At 44.0% G+C, this 21,768-nt stretch overlaps 4 protein-coding genes across 8 annotated transcripts in view; 2 read left to right on the top strand and 2 right to left on the bottom strand.

The window, feature by feature from the left end:
• Positions 1-2,899, bottom strand: part of LOC146557389 (tRNA N6-adenosine threonylcarbamoyltransferase, mitochondrial-like) — a 7,273-nt gene extending 4,374 nt beyond the window's left edge. The window contains exons 1-5 of the mRNA XM_085250569.1: positions 2,522-2,899; positions 2,031-2,418; positions 849-1,053; positions 620-768; positions 62-192 (exon numbers count right to left, since the gene is read on the bottom strand). Of these exons, the coding sequence (XP_085106695.1) occupies positions 62-192; positions 620-768; positions 849-1,053; positions 2,031-2,418; positions 2,522-2,709 (1,061 nt within the window). The 5' untranslated portion in view covers positions 2,710-2,899. The remainder of the gene's footprint in view (positions 1-61; positions 193-619; positions 769-848; positions 1,054-2,030; positions 2,419-2,521) is intronic.
• LOC146557388 (putative RNA/DNA demethylase ALKBH6) lies at positions 2,622-5,230 on the top strand. Of its 3 annotated transcripts, none has more exons than XM_085250132.1 (2): positions 2,622-2,744; positions 4,248-5,230. In XM_085250132.1, the coding sequence occupies exon 2, from the start codon at positions 4,253-4,255 to the stop codon at positions 4,955-4,957; it is 705 nt and encodes a 234-aa protein (XP_085106258.1). In that variant the 5' UTR covers positions 2,622-2,744; positions 4,248-4,252; the 3' UTR covers positions 4,958-5,230. The 3 variants fall into 3 exon arrangements, with proteins under 3 accessions (XP_085106258.1, XP_085106257.1, XP_085106256.1); XM_085250131.1 differs by having other exon boundaries at positions 2,674-2,800; XM_085250130.1 differs by lacking the exon at positions 2,622-2,744 and adding an exon at positions 3,095-3,195.
• On the top strand, positions 2,644-7,960 carry LOC146557387 (tRNA-specific adenosine-34 deaminase regulatory subunit adat3-like). 3 transcript variants are annotated; one of them, XM_085250129.1, is made up of 2 exons: positions 2,644-2,744; positions 6,619-7,960. In XM_085250129.1, the coding sequence occupies exon 2, from the start codon at positions 6,646-6,648 to the stop codon at positions 7,666-7,668; it is 1,023 nt and encodes a 340-aa protein (XP_085106255.1). In that variant the 5' UTR covers positions 2,644-2,744; positions 6,619-6,645; the 3' UTR covers positions 7,669-7,960. The 3 variants fall into 3 exon arrangements, with proteins under 3 accessions (XP_085106255.1, XP_085106254.1, XP_085106253.1); XM_085250128.1 differs by lacking the exon at positions 2,644-2,744 and adding an exon at positions 2,778-2,800; XM_085250127.1 differs by lacking the exon at positions 2,644-2,744 and adding an exon at positions 3,110-3,195.
• A 781-nt stretch (positions 7,961-8,741) lies between these two features.
• LOC146557386 (symplekin-like) lies at positions 8,742-21,688 on the bottom strand. The gene is made up of 27 exons (XM_085249702.1): positions 21,550-21,688; positions 21,282-21,390; positions 20,910-20,975; positions 19,244-19,297; positions 19,086-19,159; positions 18,860-18,986; positions 18,503-18,752; positions 18,250-18,420; positions 17,821-18,060; positions 15,643-15,794; positions 15,407-15,557; positions 15,094-15,313; positions 14,802-14,952; positions 14,476-14,711; positions 13,703-13,784; positions 13,299-13,412; positions 13,053-13,200; positions 12,436-12,596; positions 12,155-12,263; positions 11,970-12,070; positions 11,117-11,207; positions 10,940-11,041; positions 10,669-10,856; positions 10,409-10,585; positions 10,200-10,310; positions 9,873-10,031; positions 8,742-8,972 (listed from the first exon to the last, which is right to left on the bottom strand). The coding sequence occupies exons 2-27, from the start codon at positions 21,348-21,350 to the stop codon at positions 8,811-8,813; spliced, it is 3,666 nt and encodes a 1,221-aa protein (XP_085105828.1). The 5' UTR covers positions 21,351-21,390; positions 21,550-21,688; the 3' UTR covers positions 8,742-8,810.
• Between the last annotated feature and the right edge of the window lie 80 nt (positions 21,689-21,768).

Below are 21,768 nucleotides of genomic sequence, written 5' to 3'. Positions count from 1 at the left end.
GTTTTTCTCATCCTAATCTAAGAAAATTAAATCCGATTGGCTGACAGGACAGTAAATGCACCATGCAATCATCACTCCGTTGTCAGTGCAGAACTTTGCAGGAGGGCAGATCAGATGCAGACCGGTCATCTCCGTGACAATCGTCAGAGCTTTTCGGATGTACTGGTTGCTCGCAACTCCCCCAGAAAGCACCTAAACGTAAATCAATGTAAAGTAAAGGACTAGTTTTACTTTATATTATTTTCACTGTGAACACATTATAAGAAAGCAGCACAAACAGAGACATGTTTATTAAATCTATGGAAGAAATCTTTGGCTCCCGAGGATCGTTTGTACAGAAACCGACCTCATTACCAGAAATTTAGATCTTGTTTAATATGAACATCCACCAGTGAACATGAGACAAAATAAGGTAAGGTATAATAAGTAATGATCCTGTGACAAAGGTGAATGTGACTATAGAAAGAAAAGTTAAGGTTAAAGCACTTTAAGCTCAGGAAGCTTTAAAACCATTCTAAAGATTTCAGCTTTGCATGATTCACAGTTCAAAATAATCCTTCTTTGAGACAATTTTCTTCTGACTGGCTGCAGGTGGGTGGGGATATCCCAGCAAACTCACCAAGGTGGGGCTGCTCGGCGGCAGCAGGTCGTTTGCCTTGCAGAACAGGATGGCGCGGTGTGTGCGCTTCGCCAGGTGGGCGGCGACGGTGTGCTGAGCGGCAGCTGCAATATCATTCACACATTTCAGCAGTGTCCCCTCTTCCACACCTACAGAGGGAGGGGAGGAGAGCCTAAAAGTCAGAGGTGAATCGCTGCTGCAGGCGTTATGGGGGAAACGGGGCTCGTACCTTCCTCTGCTTCTTTTTTCATTATCGTCATCGTAATCTGATTTCTGAGTCCAGCAAAGGAAAAGCAGCAGTCGTGCGTTTGTCCCATTGGTGTCCTGAAAGAGAACTTCGTCCTATCGCCGTCCCGAGCGAGCAGCTCTATGGCCTGGCCTCCGCTCAGCGAGGAGCACTGCGGGTGTTTGACGAGGGACAAACGTCTCGCCACCTGTAGGTCACAAAAAGTTTCATCTGCATAAAGAACTGAGGCTGTTGATGTTTCTCAAACTTCCAGCAACTCTCTTGCTTTGATCTCATGTGGGCTAGACCAGTGAAACACCTCTTGCTGAAGTATACAGAAATGTAACTACACGTTTAATCAATGAAATATCTTGAGAAATCTGTCAGCACGTCTCTTTGAGCTTAAATTGTAAGAAGTAAATGTGTAAAATTACAAAAAGCTATCATTTAATGGAATATGAATAACCATTGGGGAGATAAAGATAACCCCAATGGTTATATATGAAGACTGAAAAAAAATTTTCGTCTGATTTTCAGTATTGCTCTTATTGTGAAAGGACTCAAGGTTCTCTCATTGATCCTTCCTGAGCCCAGCCTCCCCAGTGGTCCCTATCCTGGATCACTTTTATGTAAAACACACTACGGACATGAAAAATCAGGATTTTGTGTTTTGGAAGTGAAAGATTTTCTCAACTTCTTGTGCTTTTGATTTTGTGGACTTCCTTCTCCAGGATCCCAAATCCTAATCTGTCTCCCTGTATCTGAGTCTGTCAGACAGCAGGGTCTCTAACATTTCTCAGTCTGCAGTCACCATGCCAACTGGTCCCCACAGGTGTGTGTGGCAATGTCACAAAACTAATTCATCATGTGGACGACACCTTGATAACTTTACAAAGGCCGGGTTAATGACCTCAGACCTGTAGCTCTCAGCCCCGCTCTGATGAAATGCTTGTAAAGGTCACATCTTCACTTCCTGCCACCCTGGACTAACAGGTCAATACCACCCTCTGCGCTGCACTGACACACCTCGAACATCAGGGGTCGTGTATGAACGCTGTTTTTAGTCTCAAATTTGGGACTTCTTAACAAAGTGACCACAGGCCCTTACAGAGGGGACTTACAAATAACGGGATTCTAGTCTATCCTAAACATGTAAATTAGTTTTGTATGTCATTACGGTCTCACTTTATCTAGAGTATCTCCGGGAGCTTCATCCAGAGCGTGACCCAAAAGCAGGAAGTCATCAACTCCCCGGGCCACAGCGAGGAGTGAGTGGCCTCCGGACACGAGCAGCACCAGGAAGGGGAAGCTGACGGGCTGGAGCATCCTCACAGTCAGGGCGTGGGCCTCCATGTGGTGGATGGGGATGAATGGCTTGTCATGCCGCCTCACCAACTGCCGAGTGAACTCAAGTCCGACACCCAAGCTCAGGGCCAGCCCGGGCTTCACTGTGGTGGCGATGGCGGCCAACTGGCTTGGGGCCACGCCACTCCTCTCCAAAGCCTCCTGGACCACACGCTCAATGTTCTCCCTGTGGAGCTGCTGGGCCACGGTAGGGATGATGCCTCCAGTCCTGCAGGTTTGAGAGCATGTCAGGTTACTCTGTTTATCTATGACGATCGCTGCCAGTTTTTTACAGCCCCTAACAAGCAGTGACCTTGACCTCTGACACCTACCTGAGATGCACCTCCTTCTGTGAATGCAGAGACTCTCCCAGTATGGCGCCAGTCTCATCCAGCACAGCCGCTCCCGTGTCATCACAGCTGGTCTCGATGCCCAGAACCAACCTAGAGCAGGAAGCAGTGTGACGGAGTGTGTATCCGAGCTGCAGCAGCCTCAGAGCCTTCACTTTACTGCGAAACATCTTCCCGAACTAGTCACACCTGTGAGGACAGGCAGGTAATACCTCAGGGTGACTTCACAGCAGTTCCTCCAGACATTAAACTAACATAATGGTAAGCCATGAATAAGTTCTTAGAGTTCAGGAAGCATGATAAACAACTGTATCTGTCCAGAAAACGTGGGTTAACCCAAGTTTCTGTCCTGCTTCGTCTCGCTGTGCTACATGTAAATAATTCCGACTACCCCAAACTCTGTGATTAAAAACACAAACTGACAACAAAAAGGCGAATCAACAAATTTGGCATTAATACTACTTAAAACATTTCTATAAACTCAATAATAGAAAACGTATTTCGAAAAAATAAGGCACAGGTCCAAAAAGTCGACGCTTCTTTCTCTTCCGGACATTTTATTTCGGTGCACAAACGCGTTATTGCGGATGGCGTCGGGCTGTTGGGATTTTACCTGAAGAAACGGAATTTTCATCAGATTATTTATGTCTAACCAGGTAAATCAGGTTCTTCTGCATGCTCTCCGTCGCAGTGTGCCGTTTTTAGAGTTCCTGCAGGTATCGAGTAGCCTCTAAACCCGGAATTCTTTTCAAAATCGCCCGTTTCCGTACAGTAAACTTGCCTTTGCGTTGCCTTTGGGGCCACACAGAATGTCGGATTTCTGTTTTGCGGTAAATAATTCAAGAAATAAAAATGTAACCGATATTAATGTGAAAGGTAGGAATTCTTTTACAAAGGCACAATATTCATAAGAATTTATTTGACTTAAATAAAACTATTATTTATCTATCTTTCTTTCACGGAGTCATAAACTCACACAGCGCCGTTTTAGCACTTAATTTAACGAGCAATTACACACACACGCACACTAACTTTAAAGCTTGGTGTTGTTGGTTTTTGCTGACCAAAAATCATCGGATTTGGATGTCGAGAAAAAAGTTTTTACGACACTGGAGCTCGCGTGACCCGCGACTTTAAAGGCAGCGTCGTGTTTCTTTTTCTTGTTTTTCTCGAATTTTTCTGTTTTTAACTGCAGAACAAACAAAAGCCTGCTGTTGAGTGAGTGAAAGGTTTTAATGATCATTCAGTCTGAGTGAAGCTCCGTGTATGATGGGCTGTGGACACAGAGAGGAAATTCATCGGATTTAAAAAAAAAAAAAAGGCTTTTCTAACTCTATGGACAGAAATTCAGAGATTAAAATTCACAAGTTTACAACTTTAATTTCATTCATTTTATGAATAAAAATCTGAATTTTAAAGTAAGTTTAAGTCTAAGGGGAAGGGGAAAATAAATCTCAATTGTAATTTTAGAGAAAAAACATGGGAATGCAGCAGAGTATTCATTACTTCTCATTAATTAGTATAAAAAATAACTGAAAATGTACCTTTTTAAAATAAAATAAATGTATTTAATTCATTTTAATAAACTTAAACTTTTTAAAAAAACAACTAATTTAATATAAATATTAGTGAACCACAGAAAGACTGCTTTATTATTTTTATTTATTTTTTTCTGGGTTTTAATGAGTTTCATGTTAACTTTCTTAAGGAGGCATGGAGCGCCCAGCATGTATTTTGGAGGAGTTGAAGCAGTTTGTCGTAAGCGAAGCTCCGCCCACAGCGTATTGTGTTCCAGATTTCATATCTGAGGACGAGGAGTCGTACCTCCTCCAGCAGGTCTACAGGTCTCCAAAGACTAAGTGGACTCAGTTGTCGGGCCGGAGGCTCCAGAACTGGGGAGGGTTACCACACCCCAAAGGCATGCTGGGAGAGCGGCTTCCCGATTGGCTCCAGACGTACTGTGAGAAGATTTCGTCTCTGGGCACGTTCAGTGGGAAAACGGCCAATCACGTGCTGGTGAATGAGTATAAACCAGGAGAGGGGATCATGCCCCACGAGGATGGGCCGCTGTACCACCCCACCGTCACCACCATCAGCCTGGGCTCTCACACCCTGCTGGACTTCTATACGCCGCTCAGCAGCACTGAGGGCGCCGCACCGCAGACAGCGGAGAGCCGCTTCCTGTTCTCGCTTCTGGTAAGGCCACGAAGCCTTCTCATCCTGCAGGATGAAATGTACCAGCGCCTCCTTCACGGTATCCAGGGGCGCGAGCAGGACACGCTGACCGAGAAGGTGGTGAACCTGTCTGCCGCCGGGGCGCAACTGGGTGAGGAGCTGAACCGAGGCACCAGGGTGTCTCTGACCATACGGCACGTGCCCAAGGTCATCAAGACGAAGCTGATGCTGGGAAAGCGATGAAGAGCGATAGAGCTGACACTACAGCACAGTGATGGAGTTTTAGTTCAGATGGATTCACCGAGTGAATATTAAAAGGATTTTAGCATCTGTGTGTAAAACGACCAGAACTGATCACCACTGAGTCTTTAAGTTTTATGTTTTAATCAAGTAATCTGATGCACTTTCACACCTGGAATAATTTATTTGGAGTTCATCAGATGTTTGTTTATGTGACAGATGAAAATAAATACGACCATAAGCGGTGTGTGCGCCGTGGGTTTGCTTACAAACACATCCACCAGTCTGTTAGTCTGTCTTAGTAAAGTGATGCACCGCCATGTGCTGCCAGCATGGGCGTGAGACACAGTTTAAAAGTCCAGCAGAGGCCGGATACTCAAAGAGCTGAACTTTAAAGTCACACAGGTCATGCAAAACTTCCATTAGAAGTAGTGGACAGAGCGATTAAACAAGCACGGCCATTCCTGTGGTTTTACGTATCAGCAGGTCTTAAAATGATTTAAATAGATGAGCAACAAAACATGACACATTACACCGTCTCATTATTTAACATAAACTGAACAAAAGTGAAGAAACAGTGCTGTGAAAACTAAGTATGTCCTCATCGCTTCCACACGAATTCGGAATAACTATCGTCTGGAGCATTCAGGTGTGTTAACACAATCCAACAATCTTCCCAGGAGTAGATACCCCAACACATTCACTCCAAGGTCAGACTGAGAAATACTTAGAGAAAAAAAATCCAAGAGCTCCATGTCGGACCCAACCGGCTTCAGGCAGCTAAAGGTTAAAGTTCAAGGCTGAAGAAATATGCTTTGTTTGGAAGGGTTACCTGGAGAAAGCCTTTTCTCTCTAAAAAGAACATGGCAGCACGGCTTAAGTTAGCAAAGCTGCATCTGAGCAGTGTTAGAGGTCTGTGCATAAATGAATGTCTGCAAACACCAGAGAACTGAAGCCAACGCTGTAAAGAAAGGGTGGGTCAAAGTTCCTCCACAACAGTGTGAAACACTTGATCAGAAAAGCATGACTTCAAGTTTTGGCTATTACGCCACCACGTAAAGGGAGTTAAACAGAATGAGTGAAACATTTTGGAGATCAGAGTAACGTGGACCCAGAGATACTCGAGGTGGTTTGAATCCATAAAAACACAGTTTTGCTTAAATGAAGAAATGTGAATGAACGTCAGTTTGAGTTTTCATGTTTTATTGTTGATCAACGAGAGATAAGAGAAATACAAAACCCCTCACGGTACCTGTTAATTTGTCTCGTGTATACAGGTGTGTTTCCTAGTTAGAAACTACATAATGGAGATCATGTCATATGTGGGTTGTCCACCAGGGGCAGTGTTTACATATTTACTTTAAAGTGCAACTCCCCTGTTATTTATATTTGTCATAAGCTCAACTTGGGAGGATGGTTTTGAATCAATACTAATAATCTTCATTTTAATTATTTATTAAATAAAGATTTGCAGTTTTTTTTTAATAAACATGGCTTGATTTATGGGAAAAAATGTCAATATCTCCATCTTCACTCCCACCACACTGAGAAGGTTAAAACATTGAAGGTTGGAGGGAAACCCTGCAAACATGATTTCTGAGAGAGCCGTCCCTGCTGGAAGCCAGGTTTGATGAGTAACTGAAGGTTTTGTCATGTGCTGACAGGACGATACCGGGAGATCAGAGCCGCCGATGAAGCGCTGGAAAGGCTCGCCGTGTGATGTCGACTCCTGGGTCGCCCTTCCAGTCCTGTCAGATGAGCAGTCGCAGGATGTCGAGCTGGTGGAGGTGTACGCTGCGCCCATCCTCGACAAGAAGGAGACGTCTCGGCTCGTCAGGGAATTGAACAGCCTCTGTCCGCTGAGCGGCCTTCAGCACGTCAAGAGGGTGCGGCCGTGCAGCGAGAGATCCCACCCCCTGGAAGTCCTCGTGTGCCTCGTCAGTGATGTGCCAAAAATGCAGGTGGTTAGCATTGACTCTCTGCTGCCCTCAGGTGGAATAAATTGCAACGGGTTGGGCGAGCCTTTTGTGGTTAAGGTTCCCGCTCGTGCCCCTTTGACCCGACCCCAGTTTGAGTTAGCGAGCCAACACTGGCCCACGTCCTTTCACGAGGACAAGCAGGTGACAGTCGCCCTGAGAGGAGAGCTCTTCAGCCACCATCAGAAGGAAAGGATACACGCCTACATGGCGTCCGCTGTGACTGCAGCCAGAGAAGGAGGCGTGGCGGGGATGGAGGCCATCGGGGCTGTGGTGGTCGACCCAAAGACGGAGAGGATCATTGCAGTCGGCCACGACTGCAGACGCAAGCACCTTCTTCATCACGCTGTCATGGTCGTCATCGACCTTGTAGCTCGGAGTCAGGGCGGTGGGTTTTATGGTTTTGACAGTTACCCCGCCTGCAGGTTTACTTCAGCGAGCTCAGTTCAAACGGAGGCCCAGATAGAGAACGGCACTCAGCCGTACATTTGCACCGGGTACGACCTTTACGTGACGAGGGAACCTTGTGTGATGTGTGCCATGGCCCTCGTTCACTCTCGGATCGGTAGGGTTTTCTACGGAGTCACTTCAGCTGACGGGGCGTTAGGGTCAAAGTTCAAAATCCACACTCAGAAAGATCTGAACCATCGATTCGAGGTGTACAGAGGAGTTCTAAGCAGGGAGTGTGAGGATCTTCACAGCATGGATGACCACATCAAAAAGGACAGAGGAGAATGAAGCCAACTTTTTATTACACCTTGGAAATGAATTTAAAACTCAGACATGAAAGAGAAGCCAGCTACATTTTCTCTAATGGCCTGCAGGGGGCAGCGACTCGTCAGACGCTGTAAGACTTCTGATCCTGTAGAAGTCAATGAGAAGACAGCCACGTCTCCCTTTGGTTTTTGGCTTCCGAAAACATGTTCCTGATGAGTTAAATCAAACATTCAGTCCAGTTAAATTATGATCACGACTGGAGTCAGAAATGAGGATTAATCAGGACATGCTCATTATATAAATACCTGTTAATCACAAGTCTGTAAAATGTTGATGTTTTAAGCTAAGATAAACTTCAACATCTACTGAGTTAATTATGCTTTTGTATCAGAGATCCAGTGAGAAATTTTTATTACATTTTTTATCCAAACCCAGATAAAGAACTTGTGTATTTGTCTCCATCTAGTGGTCAATTAGATTTACTGCAGTGGTTAAATCCTTTACCTTCAAAGCATATCGGAACATCAGCTCTGCTTTCGCCTGGAAGCTTCTTCGCACAGCTGCCCACACTGAGAGATCTCTAGAGATTTTATTACGCCACAAAACCACTACCTACAGCAGTTATTTAAATCGAAACACCCAATGCAGCTCTTTAGAGATCAAGATGTGGATGTTAGATGTTGATGTTTCCTCAATTCTCCCTCAAAGGTCCCACAATATTTAATCACACATGTATTTAAAAGACCTCATAAGGAAACATAATAAAGGCTAAAAGAGAAAATTCAACAGCTAAATGTATTTTTTTAAAAAGCAAACAAACTGGTAAACAATGCCCCCTGGTGGTTGAATTTTTAGCTACATTTTGCAGAAAGTGGTTACTGAAAGTACCTTTAATGTGTTTGAGCTGGAGTGGAAGCGTATAGAGAGGATGTACATACACCTACAGCCAATTAACCCTCAAATGGATGTCTTTGGACTGTGGGAGGTGCACTACAGATTTATGACATTGATCAGTAATTGAACGGCGTCAAAACTTACGTTAAACCAGTGTGCTGATTTATTTACCAACTTATGACGTGGAATGCTTTCATACACAAAATGAGCTGATATTCTTCCTACAAATACAAAATACAAAACAGAAATCCTGAAAACTGAGTGCATCCTTATTCTACATCCTCGCTGGTGTTTCCGGCCTCCTTTGTGACGTCATCAGCTTCAGTGTCTTTTTCGGGCTCTGGCTCCTCTGAAGGTTCGGGCTGAGATTCCTCCATTGGCTCCTCTACTGGTTCTGGTTCAGGTACCGGGGTCTCAGCCTCCGACTCCACCTGGAGAAAATCAAAAGCATTAAACGACTACCTATGAATGGCATGCAGGGCCCTAAGAATCCAGCCACAGCAAAGAAACATCACCGTCACAGTTATTAAAGACATGAGATTAAATTGTGACAGTGCCAGAGTGTCTTTTTCTGGATTAGCACTGGATTGGATTTTATCTTAGCTAATGCTGTGATTTTTAGCTTTTCCTTTGCAAATTTTAGCTCATGGAAATGTGGTATTCCACAGGGTTCAACTGTAGGACCACTACAGTTTAACTTAAAAGAAGTGTGTTACTGAAACTATCCCGATGATACTCAACTGTATACTTCACTGTAACTTGATTATTTAAGCCCTGCTGACACACTTTCAGAATATATACAGGATGATATTAACTTTCTACGTTCAAACTTTTAGAACTCCTGGTTATTTGAGCTAAATTTTATGACTTTCCAGAGCTGGAGTTGTAAGTAAGTTACAGCTGGTATTCCTGTTTAGCCTTTTCAGTGGTCTACTTCCTGTTCTAGTTATTATTTTACCAGATTTTTGCTTTTTTAATGAATTTTATGTTTTATATGCATGTTTTATTTTATTTTTCAGGACTTTTGTTGATCTTTATTTTTTTATTAGCACTCCTTTTATTTTAGATGTTTTTCATTGTTGCTTGTTTTTTGGAAGCAAGCAACAAGGTTTCCTTTGTGCTCTTAAATAAAATTTTGCTTTCTTACATTCAGTTTTAACCAAACTTGAATTCAGTTATGCACTACAATAAAAATAAATCCTCAATTCACAGCAGTTTATATTTACTTTAAAACCTCAAACATCCGACCTTTTGTATTATCTGCAATCTAAATTAACTCTGGTGCTGAAGCCGCTTTTAAAGCCTTTAACTTGTCGTAGTTTCCTTTTTACCTGTGAGATATTAAGTGTCTCTTCCTGTATTGCTGGTTCAGACTCTTCTTGCTCCATCGGCTCTTCTTCATCTTTCTGAGTGACGGGCTCCAGCTGGACTGTTGTTTCTGGCTCTTTTGGTGCCTCTTCTACAACTGAAGGAGCTGGAGCTGCTTCCATCTGTAGGAAGATGTCACGTTAATTGCATTATTGAGATAATGGAGCCAAGAGGTAAAAGCTAGCTGACCAGAAATAAAGAAGCAGTGCTGGATGGAAATGTAATTTTTACAGATTGGCGATGGCCAATATGTTTATAAACTGCCCTAATTCAAGACATTCAAAAATCACCTGTAGCTCTTGATCTGTTACATCTGTCTCTACGACCGGCTCTGCAGGCTTCGGCTCTGGTTTTTTATTTGCTTCCAGGACCGCCATGATGGACCCGGGGATGTGCGCTTGCTATGTACACAGAGAGAAAAAAAAGAAAGTGGGTTGAAATGGAAGTTCAGGGTGAAGTAAAATGTTCAGAGGTGTGTAAATGTGGAAGCAGCTGTCACCTGGTGAGGCGTGAAGGAGTGGACGTGCTGCAGAAGAGGCGCCCTCATCTCCGGGCAGCGCTCGAACACGCTCGTGAGCTGAGCGGGCGGCAGCTGTAAGAGCACGCTGAACGACTGCGGCTTTGTCCTCTGGCAGCACTTCACGAATCCCTCCCACACCTTTGGATACTTCCACACCTGCAGGGCGAAATAATAGGAAGAAGATTAGCTTCAGCAGATGATCTTCTCTGGTTTTCCTGCAAGATCAAAGTGTTGCTGACCTGCTTGACGATGAGGCGGGAGAGGATGTTCATCACAAAGCCGCCCAGTCGGGGGTACATGGTGAGAGACTGGATGACAGTGCGCATGAGCAGCATGGGGAGGGGGTTCTGCTCCATCAGCTGCTGCATCACCACCGCCAAAACTTCAGATGTGTACACATTCTTCTCGCCGAAGCAGAGGTTGGTAGCTGTCGGGCAGATGCTGAAGATTAAACGCTGACAACAGTTTGTTTGTCCACGACCGACACGCCATGTTTGAGGACTCACTGACCTTTTATGATGGACTTCATGTCACATTTGATTGAGTCTATGTTGTGCAAGGCGATGAGGAGGTCGCCTGGAGTGAGCGGGGACACAGAGGAACTCCCTTCACCTGCAAAACACAAAAGTCAAATCTCAGTCCACCACAGGAGTTAGACGAGACAGAAAAGTGATGAAGGGCTCTTACTGTGCTGAGTCCCCAGCAGCCTGTTAAAGACCTCCTTCACTACAATCGGGTTCAGTTTGATAAGTTTGGGAAGAGCCTGGATGACTTCGTTCTGCACGAGAAAAACAAGAAAAACCAGATTGAAAAACCCCCAAACTTAACAGGAAACGGTTCACTGAAGGTGTTCTCATAGTACACGTTCCACAGTCCGATTATGGAGGCCAAAAGAACTCAAAATAACAATATTAGCTATAAATTAATCTTTTACCCTTTTCTTTTTTTTTGGTAATTAAGTAAATAGAAATAGAAATGTAACAAGGTGGAAGGAGGCTCTATAACCAGAAAAATTATGAGCTCTGATGATGATGATATCCTTCACTTTGCTGTTGCTCAAAGTTAGAGGGAATTCCTCCATGACGTCATCTCACAGGTGAGCTCTGATATTTATCCGTGGTGTATCTTCAGCAACAATAACTATTGTGGTCATCTCATTGGCTTTACTTACTGACAGTGTGTACGCACAAATCAGTGATTTTTCAATGTTTTTGTACCTGAATATGTTCAAATTCAGAAGTTTTTCTGACCGTGTGTACAAACAGACAAAATCCTGGCTGTCTTAAAAAGCTTAAATAAACCTTTTAAAATGAACACTACAACAACTAATTATTATTTTTGCCATTTGGTCATTATTTACAGTTTTCCAAAATATATATATATAAACCATAAAAAAGTCCAAAATTATAATTAAATAAAAAGTAAAATAAACCGTAACCAAAACAAAACATCAAAAGTGGCCCTGAGTGTGTTCATGAACAGCTACAAAGCCAAATTAGCACCTGTCGTCATTCACCTGATGATGAAGAACAATCATTACCTTTTCCAGCCCGTTGATAACGGGGATCAGGAATCGAACATCTGGCACCCGCTTGTGGTAAAGGTCTCGCACCCTCTCCACCAGCTCTGGAGATGGAGGCACTGAGTGGAGGGAGAAAAATTATGTTACCCATCAGCAGAAGAACGGGGGCATATTCAACTGGATTCTGCGGTTCCTGTTTTTACCTTTATCTGTGAGAATGTGCAGGCATCGAGTGACCAGAGTCTCCGCTCCTTTAGGACAGTTTTCCACCAAAAGCAGCAGCTCAGGAGAGTTCATGCCCATCCCACGGATCTACAGAAACAAAGAACAGAAGAGGACTTGATAATAACATTCAGAAAGATGAGCATTACTTCTTACTTACAGCAACCACGCCGCTAATTATACAAACTTTGAGTCTTGATATAAATTAATGGCGAATCAAAAATCCGAAAAGGGCTTGAAATGAAAGTGAGGAGTGACTTACAGGCTGCTCGATGGCTCGAAGCACGCTGCGTTTGATGTCAGCGATGGCCTCGGTGTAGACGCTGGCGAGTTCGTGGACCAGCCGGTGGTTCAGAGGAAGCAGGGAAAGGTAGAGGAACAGACACTGCCTCACAGTCTCTTCAGTCCAGGGAGCAGCCACCTCTGCCTCAGCAAAAAACACAGAGTGGAGGTCAGAAAAGTCTGAACAACTCACTTAGTAAGCACCTAAAATGCTACTCTTACACACTCTGTATATAAAAAATGGACTTAGCCACTGTGACATCTCCTGATGGTTTTGTACTCCACACTTGGACAGCTTAATGTCAGCATTTAGGCTGCTATAATGTTGTTTTTTGTAGCCAGACGTGGCCATATTTGTACAAAATTGTAAAGTGCTAACGGGCTATTTGCTAATTAGCCAATGCTAGCAATCTTTTTTTTTTCCCACTTTAACTGAAGCAGAAACAGCAAACAGCAAAAAATGCTCCAAAAAGCATCAACAGCACAAAAAAGTTCTAGTTCAGATTCAATGTGTGGTCACTAGCTGGAATGGCAAATGTTAAAGCGGCCACACCCCTAACTTTAAGCTGGGCTGCTGAGTGCATGCTGAAGGCAAACCTGTGTCTTTGTCGGCCCCGAAGAGCAGAGACGGAGGGTTGGGGTGAACCAGGAGCTGCAGGTAGTTCAGGGCAAACTTTTCGATGTAGTCCCTGAGATGGTCCTTCTCGTACATGCGCTTCAGAAAAGCCAAGGCAGTGGTTCGCACCTGAGAGAAAAAAAAAAACCCAAAAAAGGAAAAATATATGACATTTTCTTTTAAAAACACTACCCGAGGGAATTTCAGGGTGAAGACGCGTACACCACCTTCTCCTTTTCATGGGAGCTGAGATCCAGGAGCACGTGCAGATACTGAAACTGCCTCGAAGGACGTTTGACGATGAGCTCTTTCAGCGTCGTCATGCCCAAATACACCCGAGACTGAAACACAGGTCACAGTTAACAGGACGTTAACTACAATCCAACAAACCCAACAATCCATAGATGTATATAACATGGTCCACCACCTTGCTTGGTGCTGCTTTCTGAGGTTTTAATGGAAGAAGCGGCGCACCAGCGCTTCATCACAATGCGTGTTTTGTTTTTTTAACATTTCAAAAAGATAAAACTGATGAAACCAAGCTGATAAATATCATCCAATCACATCACTATATGCCATCATATCCACCCATGTCAGTCAAGAGGAGCATTATACTGGTGCCGCCATTTACCTCGTCCTCACAGTAACGCCGTATGACTTCCAGTGCCGACTCTGTGATGATCGGCGCCTCCAGCACCAGTTTGGTGAAAAGTCTGAAACGGTCAAAAATCAGCTGGTAACTCAACTGAAAGCAGGTTTAGCAACAGAAGATCAATTCAGCTAAATTTTATTTCTATATCTGTGCCAGAAACCAGATTTGTTCTGTGCAAATATTAAAAGCGCTTCTTCCTGTCCCTGCCTTTCACAATAAAAACCCTTGACATATTCCCTGTGTGACAGTGAACAAAATAGGAGGAGATTTAAGGTTAAAATACACTTTTATATTTTACTTTTTTACTTATGAAATTCGAACATCACCAAAACAACTTCTGCTCTGATTGTTAAACATGTTCGGGGTTCAGCAGTTCTCTATTATGACCTTCGCAGGCCAAATCAAAAAGTGGGACATTATCATGAATGAAGGATGGGGGATGAGGGATATGAATGCCACTTTATTGGCAAGCAGATGTAATATATTATTGGCCAGTAGTAGCGCTGTGGAGTGTTGGTGCAGGACTCCTGTGAATCGTAAACATTAATATAAAACATTTAATATGTCACAACTATCTATTCAACAGGATAAACCTGGATGAACGTGATAATCTGTGAAAGAGAATATTTTCAACACGACTGACTGCACATTCATAAAACTACACTACTGAATGGCATGCTGGGTAATTCTAGACAACAGTGGGAGGAGCTCTGTGCTGCATTGAGGAGCAGTAAAGAGTGTTGTGCTCTCACCCGTCTCTCTGCTCAGGCTTCTCCTGCAGGCCGGACAGCAGCGTGTACAGACAGTGGTCGTAGCTGTCCAGCAGCCCCGACGGCAGCTGGCTGAGGTAGGTGTTGTACTCCTGATAGAGCAGCGAGAAGGCCAGGTCGCTCCTTGTCCTGATGTCGTCCAGGATGAAGTCCAGCACGTCAGCTTTCATCATCCCGTCGAACTGTGTCACAAGCCGGGAGAGGAGCTTCACCCGGACCTGCCGCACATATTTCAAACCAGGTCATATCATTGCTTCGTTTTTGTTGTTTGCTTCTTAGTGATTATACGACTGGCTGGGGTTACTCACATGAGACATTCCACTTTGAGCAATCGCCTTCTCAGAATGCAGGATGCGCTTCACCGCCTTCGAGGTCAAGTTCTCGATCTGGCTGTCCGATAGCTGCTGGACGATGTCGGAAAGTCGAAATACTTTTTTCCTGCCGCTTGCTCCGGTCATCCTGAAACAACGTAAAACTCGCTGATCAACAATGATTCAGAAGCTTTGGAGAAAAAAAATTATTCCACTTAATTTCCAGATGTGATGTAAAGAAACATCTTTAAACTGTAGACGGTGACCTTGCATCATTTCCTGAACTCACTTGGTCTGTGCAGATGGAAGGATGGGCTCCGGAAGCCTCTTTACCACCGCGGCTGGAACTTCCGGTAAAGCCTTTTCTGCGTAACCTCCGACCACAGAAATGGCCTGCCCGACCATCACGGCAGGAACTTTGCGTTTGATGAGGATGTCTTTAGAGCCAACATCGTCATCATTTTCCTCTTTAACAGCGCCCTCCCCTCTGGCTTTGCACTGCTCAAGTCCTGCGAGACAGACACAGATAACAGTGGCATCTCAGTTCATCTGTCAAGGGTTTCAAGTTTAAGAGATGGGTCACATAAGCTTCTTCTTCTGACCTGGACCGATCCCTGCAGCGGTCATCTGTGTGGCCATCAGCCTGGCCAGATGTTTAATTTGAGCGTCAGTGCCTGCTGACTCCACAGGTGTGTAAGTGGCTTGGAAGGAGGCTGGCATGATATCAGGCAGGTAGACCATGCTGATGAGCACCTGAAGAGTGACACAGGGGGTGTGAGGTGAGCTGTGAGGCAGTTTGGGTTAAAAGGAAAGGGAGCAGAATAAAAATGGTCCTTACAAGGTTGGCCACGTTCTCAGGGGTGAGCAGCGGGTGCAGGAACTCGGCCGTGAGGTCGATGGCGGACTGAGCGACGGGAACAGCGGCCGGCTTCGGAACCGAGAGGGGGACGGGCTCCTCTTTGTCCTCGTCATCTTCAATAAGTGCCGGCTCTGAATGCAGGCAGACAAAGGTCAGAGGAATCCAAATTATTTTTTGCACAATTACCAGCTTTTCCTTTAGACTGGAGTCTGAAAATGTTAATGTTAAATGACATTTCTCTCATTAACCCTGGAGAACCCATGGGGTCAAATTTGACCTGACCCCATTGGTTCTCCAGGGTTAAACATGCTCTACAGTTTACAGCAGATCTGAAAAAGCTACAAAAATTCTAAAACTAAATAAAAGTGCTTTAATACAGCTATAAAATACTTTGTGCTTTTCACACATTTCTGCTCATGTGTAGCCATGCTGACACCACCACAACAGGAATAGTGAATTCTAGTGAATTCACTATTCCTGTGAATCCACAATTCGGCCTGGGGCTCGGTCACTCAGGCACAGCTGGCTGCCGGCGGAGCTCACGGGCGCGTCACTGCAACTCCCCCTGGCTTCTGCTCCGCGGCTGCTGAATGAGCCCTCATCTGGGACTCTCCTCAGCTCTTACTGGGACAGTGGCGCGGCTGCCCCTCTGTGGGTCTTCCTTGGTCTCTTGTGTTCTGGGGGCCTCTGGATGTCTGGAGTTTTGATCTCCTCCATACCTGCTTCATACCATAGAGGACAGGGCTGTGGCTCCCCACACTCCCTAGCAGATCATTACATGGAGAAACCTTTGGAATGCAAGCATGCTGATCCACACAGGTATGCACACAGGTGTACACATGGGTATTCACAGACACGGACTACAGCTTTCTTGGCTGCTGCCTCAAAGCACACTGTGCGCTGTCTATCTTGCGTGCTGCACAATATTGTTTATTATTTAGTAACTATTGATATCTACTGCTAGCTAGTTTATTGTGATGGTGCTTTTTTTTTTTTCTTATTATGTTGCTCTTTGTTGTTTGCTTTCTCTTCTGGTTTTTTTTCTCCATACAGGTGATCCAGGTGTTTTTTTTTTTGTTTTGTTTTTTTTTCTCTCTTCCCCCCCTTCTCACCGTCTCTTCTCCCCTTTGGTTTTCTTTCTCTCCCTCTCTTTCTTTCATTCTTTCTCCCTGTCCTATCCCACAGTCATGTCTGTCCCGTTTGTAGCAACTGAAAATAAAATAAATTCATAATTATAATAAAGGTCAATCAAATGGACCAATATGGCAAGGCCATGATGATCCACTTGGTAAAATAAATCCGCTTGGCATCTTTCTTGGCCTTAAGACAACAATTCTGATGGCTATAGATCCAAACGGGACAAAAAAAAAGAAAAAAAAAAAAAAAAGAGAATATGAAGGTTTTTGTGATTTCACTGCATTTTCTTTACCCCAGGCTGCATGGTTAACACCTCTGCTACAGACACAGGCTGTTCATCATTAATCTGCAGCTATTTTTGAGATTACAAACACTTTTAATTTACACATTATTTCACCTGGTTCAGATTTTGGATTTAAGAGATTAGACAATGGGTTTCTAATTTAGAAAGCGATAGTGATAAATTTCTATTTCCTAAATGCAGTCACACTCAATCAGCCTCTTAAGGTGCTAATGGGTTGTTATAACATGCTGTTAAATGATCAGAGCGCACTCAGTTTTTTCTTCATTGCCGGGGCGATTGTGGCTCATAAGTTGGCAGTTCGTCTTGTAATCGGAAGGTTGCCGGTTCGAGCCCCGGCTCCGACAGTCTCGGTTGTGTGTCCTTGGGCAAGACACTTCACCCGGTGGCGCCAGTGTCCGGCAGCCTCGCCTCTGTCAGTCCGCCCCAGGGCAGCTGTGGCTACAATGTAGCTGCCATCACCAGTGTGTGAAAGTGTGTGTGTGAATGGGTGGATGACTGAATGTGTAAAGCGCTTTGGGGTCCTTAGGGACTAGTAAAGCGCTATACAAATATACCATTTCATGTCTCAAACATAATTCATGAACAGAAGCTGCTCTTTAGCACCAAACGATTAGACTTCGACCACAACAACTTAAACTGAAGTGCACTTTGTCGATTAACTATCCGACCAAGTTTAATCACAATCCGTGGATCCAGGTTAGCCTGAAACCACTCACCCATCTTGACCTTCTTTCCCTCGGTGTATTGCTCTTGGCGAGGCCTCTTTCGCTGCTCTCGTGGCACAGGCGTGGAGCGGGTGATTTCGCTTTGGGGCATTCCCAGGTCTAACAGCAGGATGCTGATCTGACCGTGAAACTCCAGGCTGCAGGGATGCTTGAGAACCGCCACCAGGTGGAGCTTCAGGTTCTTTCGCACGCTGCTTACCTGAGACTTTGCCAGAGTGGGGGGCAAGTTTGCTGAAAAATGAAAGTGTAGAGGAAACATCTTGTAATTGAGTTATTTAGCAGCTGCAGCCAGACTGTGAGAGGTCATAGTAAAGCAATATATCCTCTGATGTTATCAAACCTGGGAAAAACATGCTTTGAACTGATATCAGGCCGATATAACACTCTAAAGAGTGAGTGTGAATTCTGAGAAGAACTCACCGTGTAATGTCTCATACGCTTGCACCACCTCTGACATGAACATTGGTCTCTGGCGAGCGATGGTGGCCAGTGAGCCCAGCGCTGTGGTGAGGTTAATGCTGGATATGGCCGGGTGGACCATGAACTTAAGCAGCTTCTCCAGCGCCGTCTTTCCCTCCTCACACAGCTCATCTGTTTGGGAAAAAGCGAAGACATCAGCCTTAAAAGGTGAACGTCACCACCTCAACACATGACATTAGTCTAGTATCTGTACCGTAGTGAATGTACGAGTGATCTGTGGGAACTTTGTCCAGGCTGATGTCGCCTTCCTGACGCTTGGGGACGTCAGAGTCAGCCGTCCGTGGTGAAAGAGTAATGATTAAAGATTCGGTAAACTTGATGGCGTGAGTACGAACGCCGTCGTTCTCAGAGTCCAGCAAGGCCAGAACATCCCCTTTCATCTGTGTGACAAGATCCCAGCACGCCTCCTGCATTTCTGACACGGCTTTGGAGCGCACCAACCACTGAGACAAGAAAAGATAAAGGAAATGAAGATGAAGTGAAGAACAGAAACTGATCGCATAAAGAAAGAAATGGTAGAAATGAAGCGGGTAAATCTGACTCTTTGTACCTGAAGTGTGACTTTATACAGCTGGGTGAGGGTGAGGATGGCTTTCTTCACCACATTCACACTTTCATCCTTCAGCAACATGTTCAGGTTGGCGATGAGTCTGAGGAGGAGCTCATTGTCTCTTTTACTGAAAGCAGGATAATAAAACAGTAAAAAATCTCAAATGCTGACCCTGACTTAAAAAAACCCCCAAACAAACAAAACAACAGCAGGTCTGAAAACTCACCATGCCTCCTCGATGAAGCCGATCACAAACTTTTTCACTTCGATGGACTTGTCTGTCTGGAAAGCGATCATCTCCTACAGGAAAAAAACAAAACAAAAATGAGGCAAATTTAAATGAAACTACAGCTGGTTATGAGAGACAAATACTTGCTTACTTACATCCAAAAAATTGTCGAGAAGAGATGGATCCTTGTTGATGATGAGTTCCTGGACCTAAAGGTTAAATGCATGTACTGAATCAATGTTCTTGTGCATTCCTGTGTAAGTGGATTAGACACCAGTCTACACGGTTGCACTGAGATCTTCTGATCATTTCCAACTCTATATTGGACTCGGCTAGACTAGCTTTGCACAATTCACAGTTAAAAATAATAAATTTTTGCCTTATACTCAATCCATTGTGCAGCCCTTAAGTTCGTCCTCTCTGTTGTTGTTTTAGCCCCTCCCCCTTTAAGTCAGTTTTCTTCTGATTGGCTGCCCCTCATAATTAGAATATCTCATCTGCAGATATGGGTGAGACTTCAACACCATGCTCTGGCACCTTAGTAGTGTATAGTTAAACTTGTTTACAGTGAAATAAACAGGAACAATTTTTTCATGTAGGTTACAGGACAATAGTTTTACTGGTCTGGCACTCTTAAAAACAAACTGGGCTCTAAAACAAGTTTGACACTCCTGGTTTAGAGCCGTCTGAAGCCTTCTTGCTCACAGGGATTACCTGCACATACACAACCTCATTAGTGGAAATTTTGTACATGTTTAATATAAACATCCATTGCTGGAAAACATGTATGGGACAGAAAATCAGGAAAACCAAAATGGCTCCACTATAGAGTTTATGATTATACATGTTTAGCAAAAATATCACACATGTGACTTTCTGCCAGCAGCCTGGTGTAGGTAAAAAAAAGAAAAGCTTTTTGATGGTAGATCCAAAAAGATATGCTGACAGTAAAAAGTTTGTTTAAGCCTGCAAGTCCAAGTCATCATCTACAATAACTCAAACTGCTTTCAGCTGCACCTTTTAGGGATCATCCAGCTCATCCTATCCCTGCATCCTACTCTGTCACATCTCTTTACAACATCCTACCTGTACATTTACCTGTACCTTTTAGGATCGTTTTTAAAGTTATTTCTTTGTTTTTAAATCGGAGCTACTACAACCATATACCCCTGCCCGTTCCCTTAGGTCCACCAATCAGCAGCTCCTTAAGGTGCCAAAAACTAAGTATAAATTTAGAGGTGATCGTGCTTTTGCTTTAGCTGCTCCAAAGTTGTAGAATGATCTGCCCTTGCATGTTAGGCAGGCCTCTTCTCTTTCTGAGTTTAAAACTCTTCTTAAAATACATTTATTTGCTGAAGCCTTTGGCACCCTCTAAGGGGTTGACTCAATTTGTTTTAACATGTTTTATTTTATTTATGCTTATGCTATTTGTATATGTACAGCACTTTGTGAACCCTGGTTTTATGTTAAAGTGCTTTATAAATAAAGCTGGTATGGTATAGTATCCATATAGCTCCTCTGAGGTCCTCCTCTTTATCTTCTGCCTGGCAGCTCCATCTTCAACATCTTTTGTCTTATATATCCACTATTGTTCCTCTGCAAATGTCCAAACCATCTCAGCCTTGCTTCTCTAAATTTGTCTCCAAAGTGATTAACCTGAGCTGTCCCTCTCTCTGACAAACTCATTTCTAACCCTGTCCTTTCTGGTCACTCCCAGTGAAAATCTGAATATCTTTAGATTCTCTACCTTTCTCCACAGCCTGTGGTAAGGGCCGTGCTCGGTCTTTTGTATCACAGAGTTAAAAAGTCCAAGCTACAAACCTGTTTGAGCACATTCAGCTTCTCATCTGTGGGTATCAGAGCAGCCTGATTCAGGAGCTCCACAACCTGGAAGGAGAAGGCAGACCCCCATTACATTACAGTTGATTTAATAAAGGCACAGCTGAGAGATTTTCTAATTTAGGACAAACCTACTGTATGTGTACTTGTTGCTGCACCTTTCAGCAAGGTAAATGTAAGACCTTTAAACCCCTTTTTGTAAAAAGCTTTTCATTCTGGCAAAAAAGTGGTCTATTGCCGTTGAAAATGGTCGTCATTATTATAATCACAACTGTTGTGATTTCATCCAGTTTTTAAACCATAAAATCCATAAATCTTCCCCTAAAATGTTTATCAGCGATCACAAAAACGTACCTTCTCGCTGGTGGTCATATCGATGACAGCGGGGGCCTCAGAGTCCCCCTCCTGTGAAGAGAAGTCCATGTTGTGACCCTCACGCTGGTGATAACATGCTCCAAAGATCCTGTAAACACACGAATAATAAGGATGCTATCTGTGTTATTATACCAGAGTGCTAAACGCTGTTTATTAGCCTTTAATAAGACGCTCCTGTTAGCCTTGTGCTAACGGCGGGAGCTGCTTTAACTCCCTTTGTGCAAACACATGTGCAAAAGCTACTTACCGTTTAACTCTGTCTTTAATTTGTTCTTCCAACAACAACTGAATATCCCGGGTGTCAAGAACTTATAAACGCAGGAGGCGTCTTAAGCTAAAGCACTAAAACTCTTCTAGCTCATAATGGACGCAGCCATGTTTCACCGAAAAAAGCGGTGTCAAGCTTCTTCTTCGACGGTTGGGAATAACCACGCGCAAAAAAGAAAACAACGGCCACTAGAGGAGA

Source organism: Mchenga conophoros, linkage group LG16 (genome assembly GCF_057382185.1).
Source record: "Mchenga conophoros isolate Kocher_MC1m ecotype Shallow Benthic linkage group LG16, M_conophoros_male_GT1.1, whole genome shotgun sequence".
In the NCBI taxonomy this organism is placed as follows: domain Eukaryota; kingdom Metazoa; phylum Chordata; class Actinopteri; order Cichliformes; family Cichlidae; genus Mchenga; species Mchenga conophoros.
Note: the sequence above shows the minus strand (reverse complement) of the source record. Positions and strands in the feature narration are given on the sequence as shown.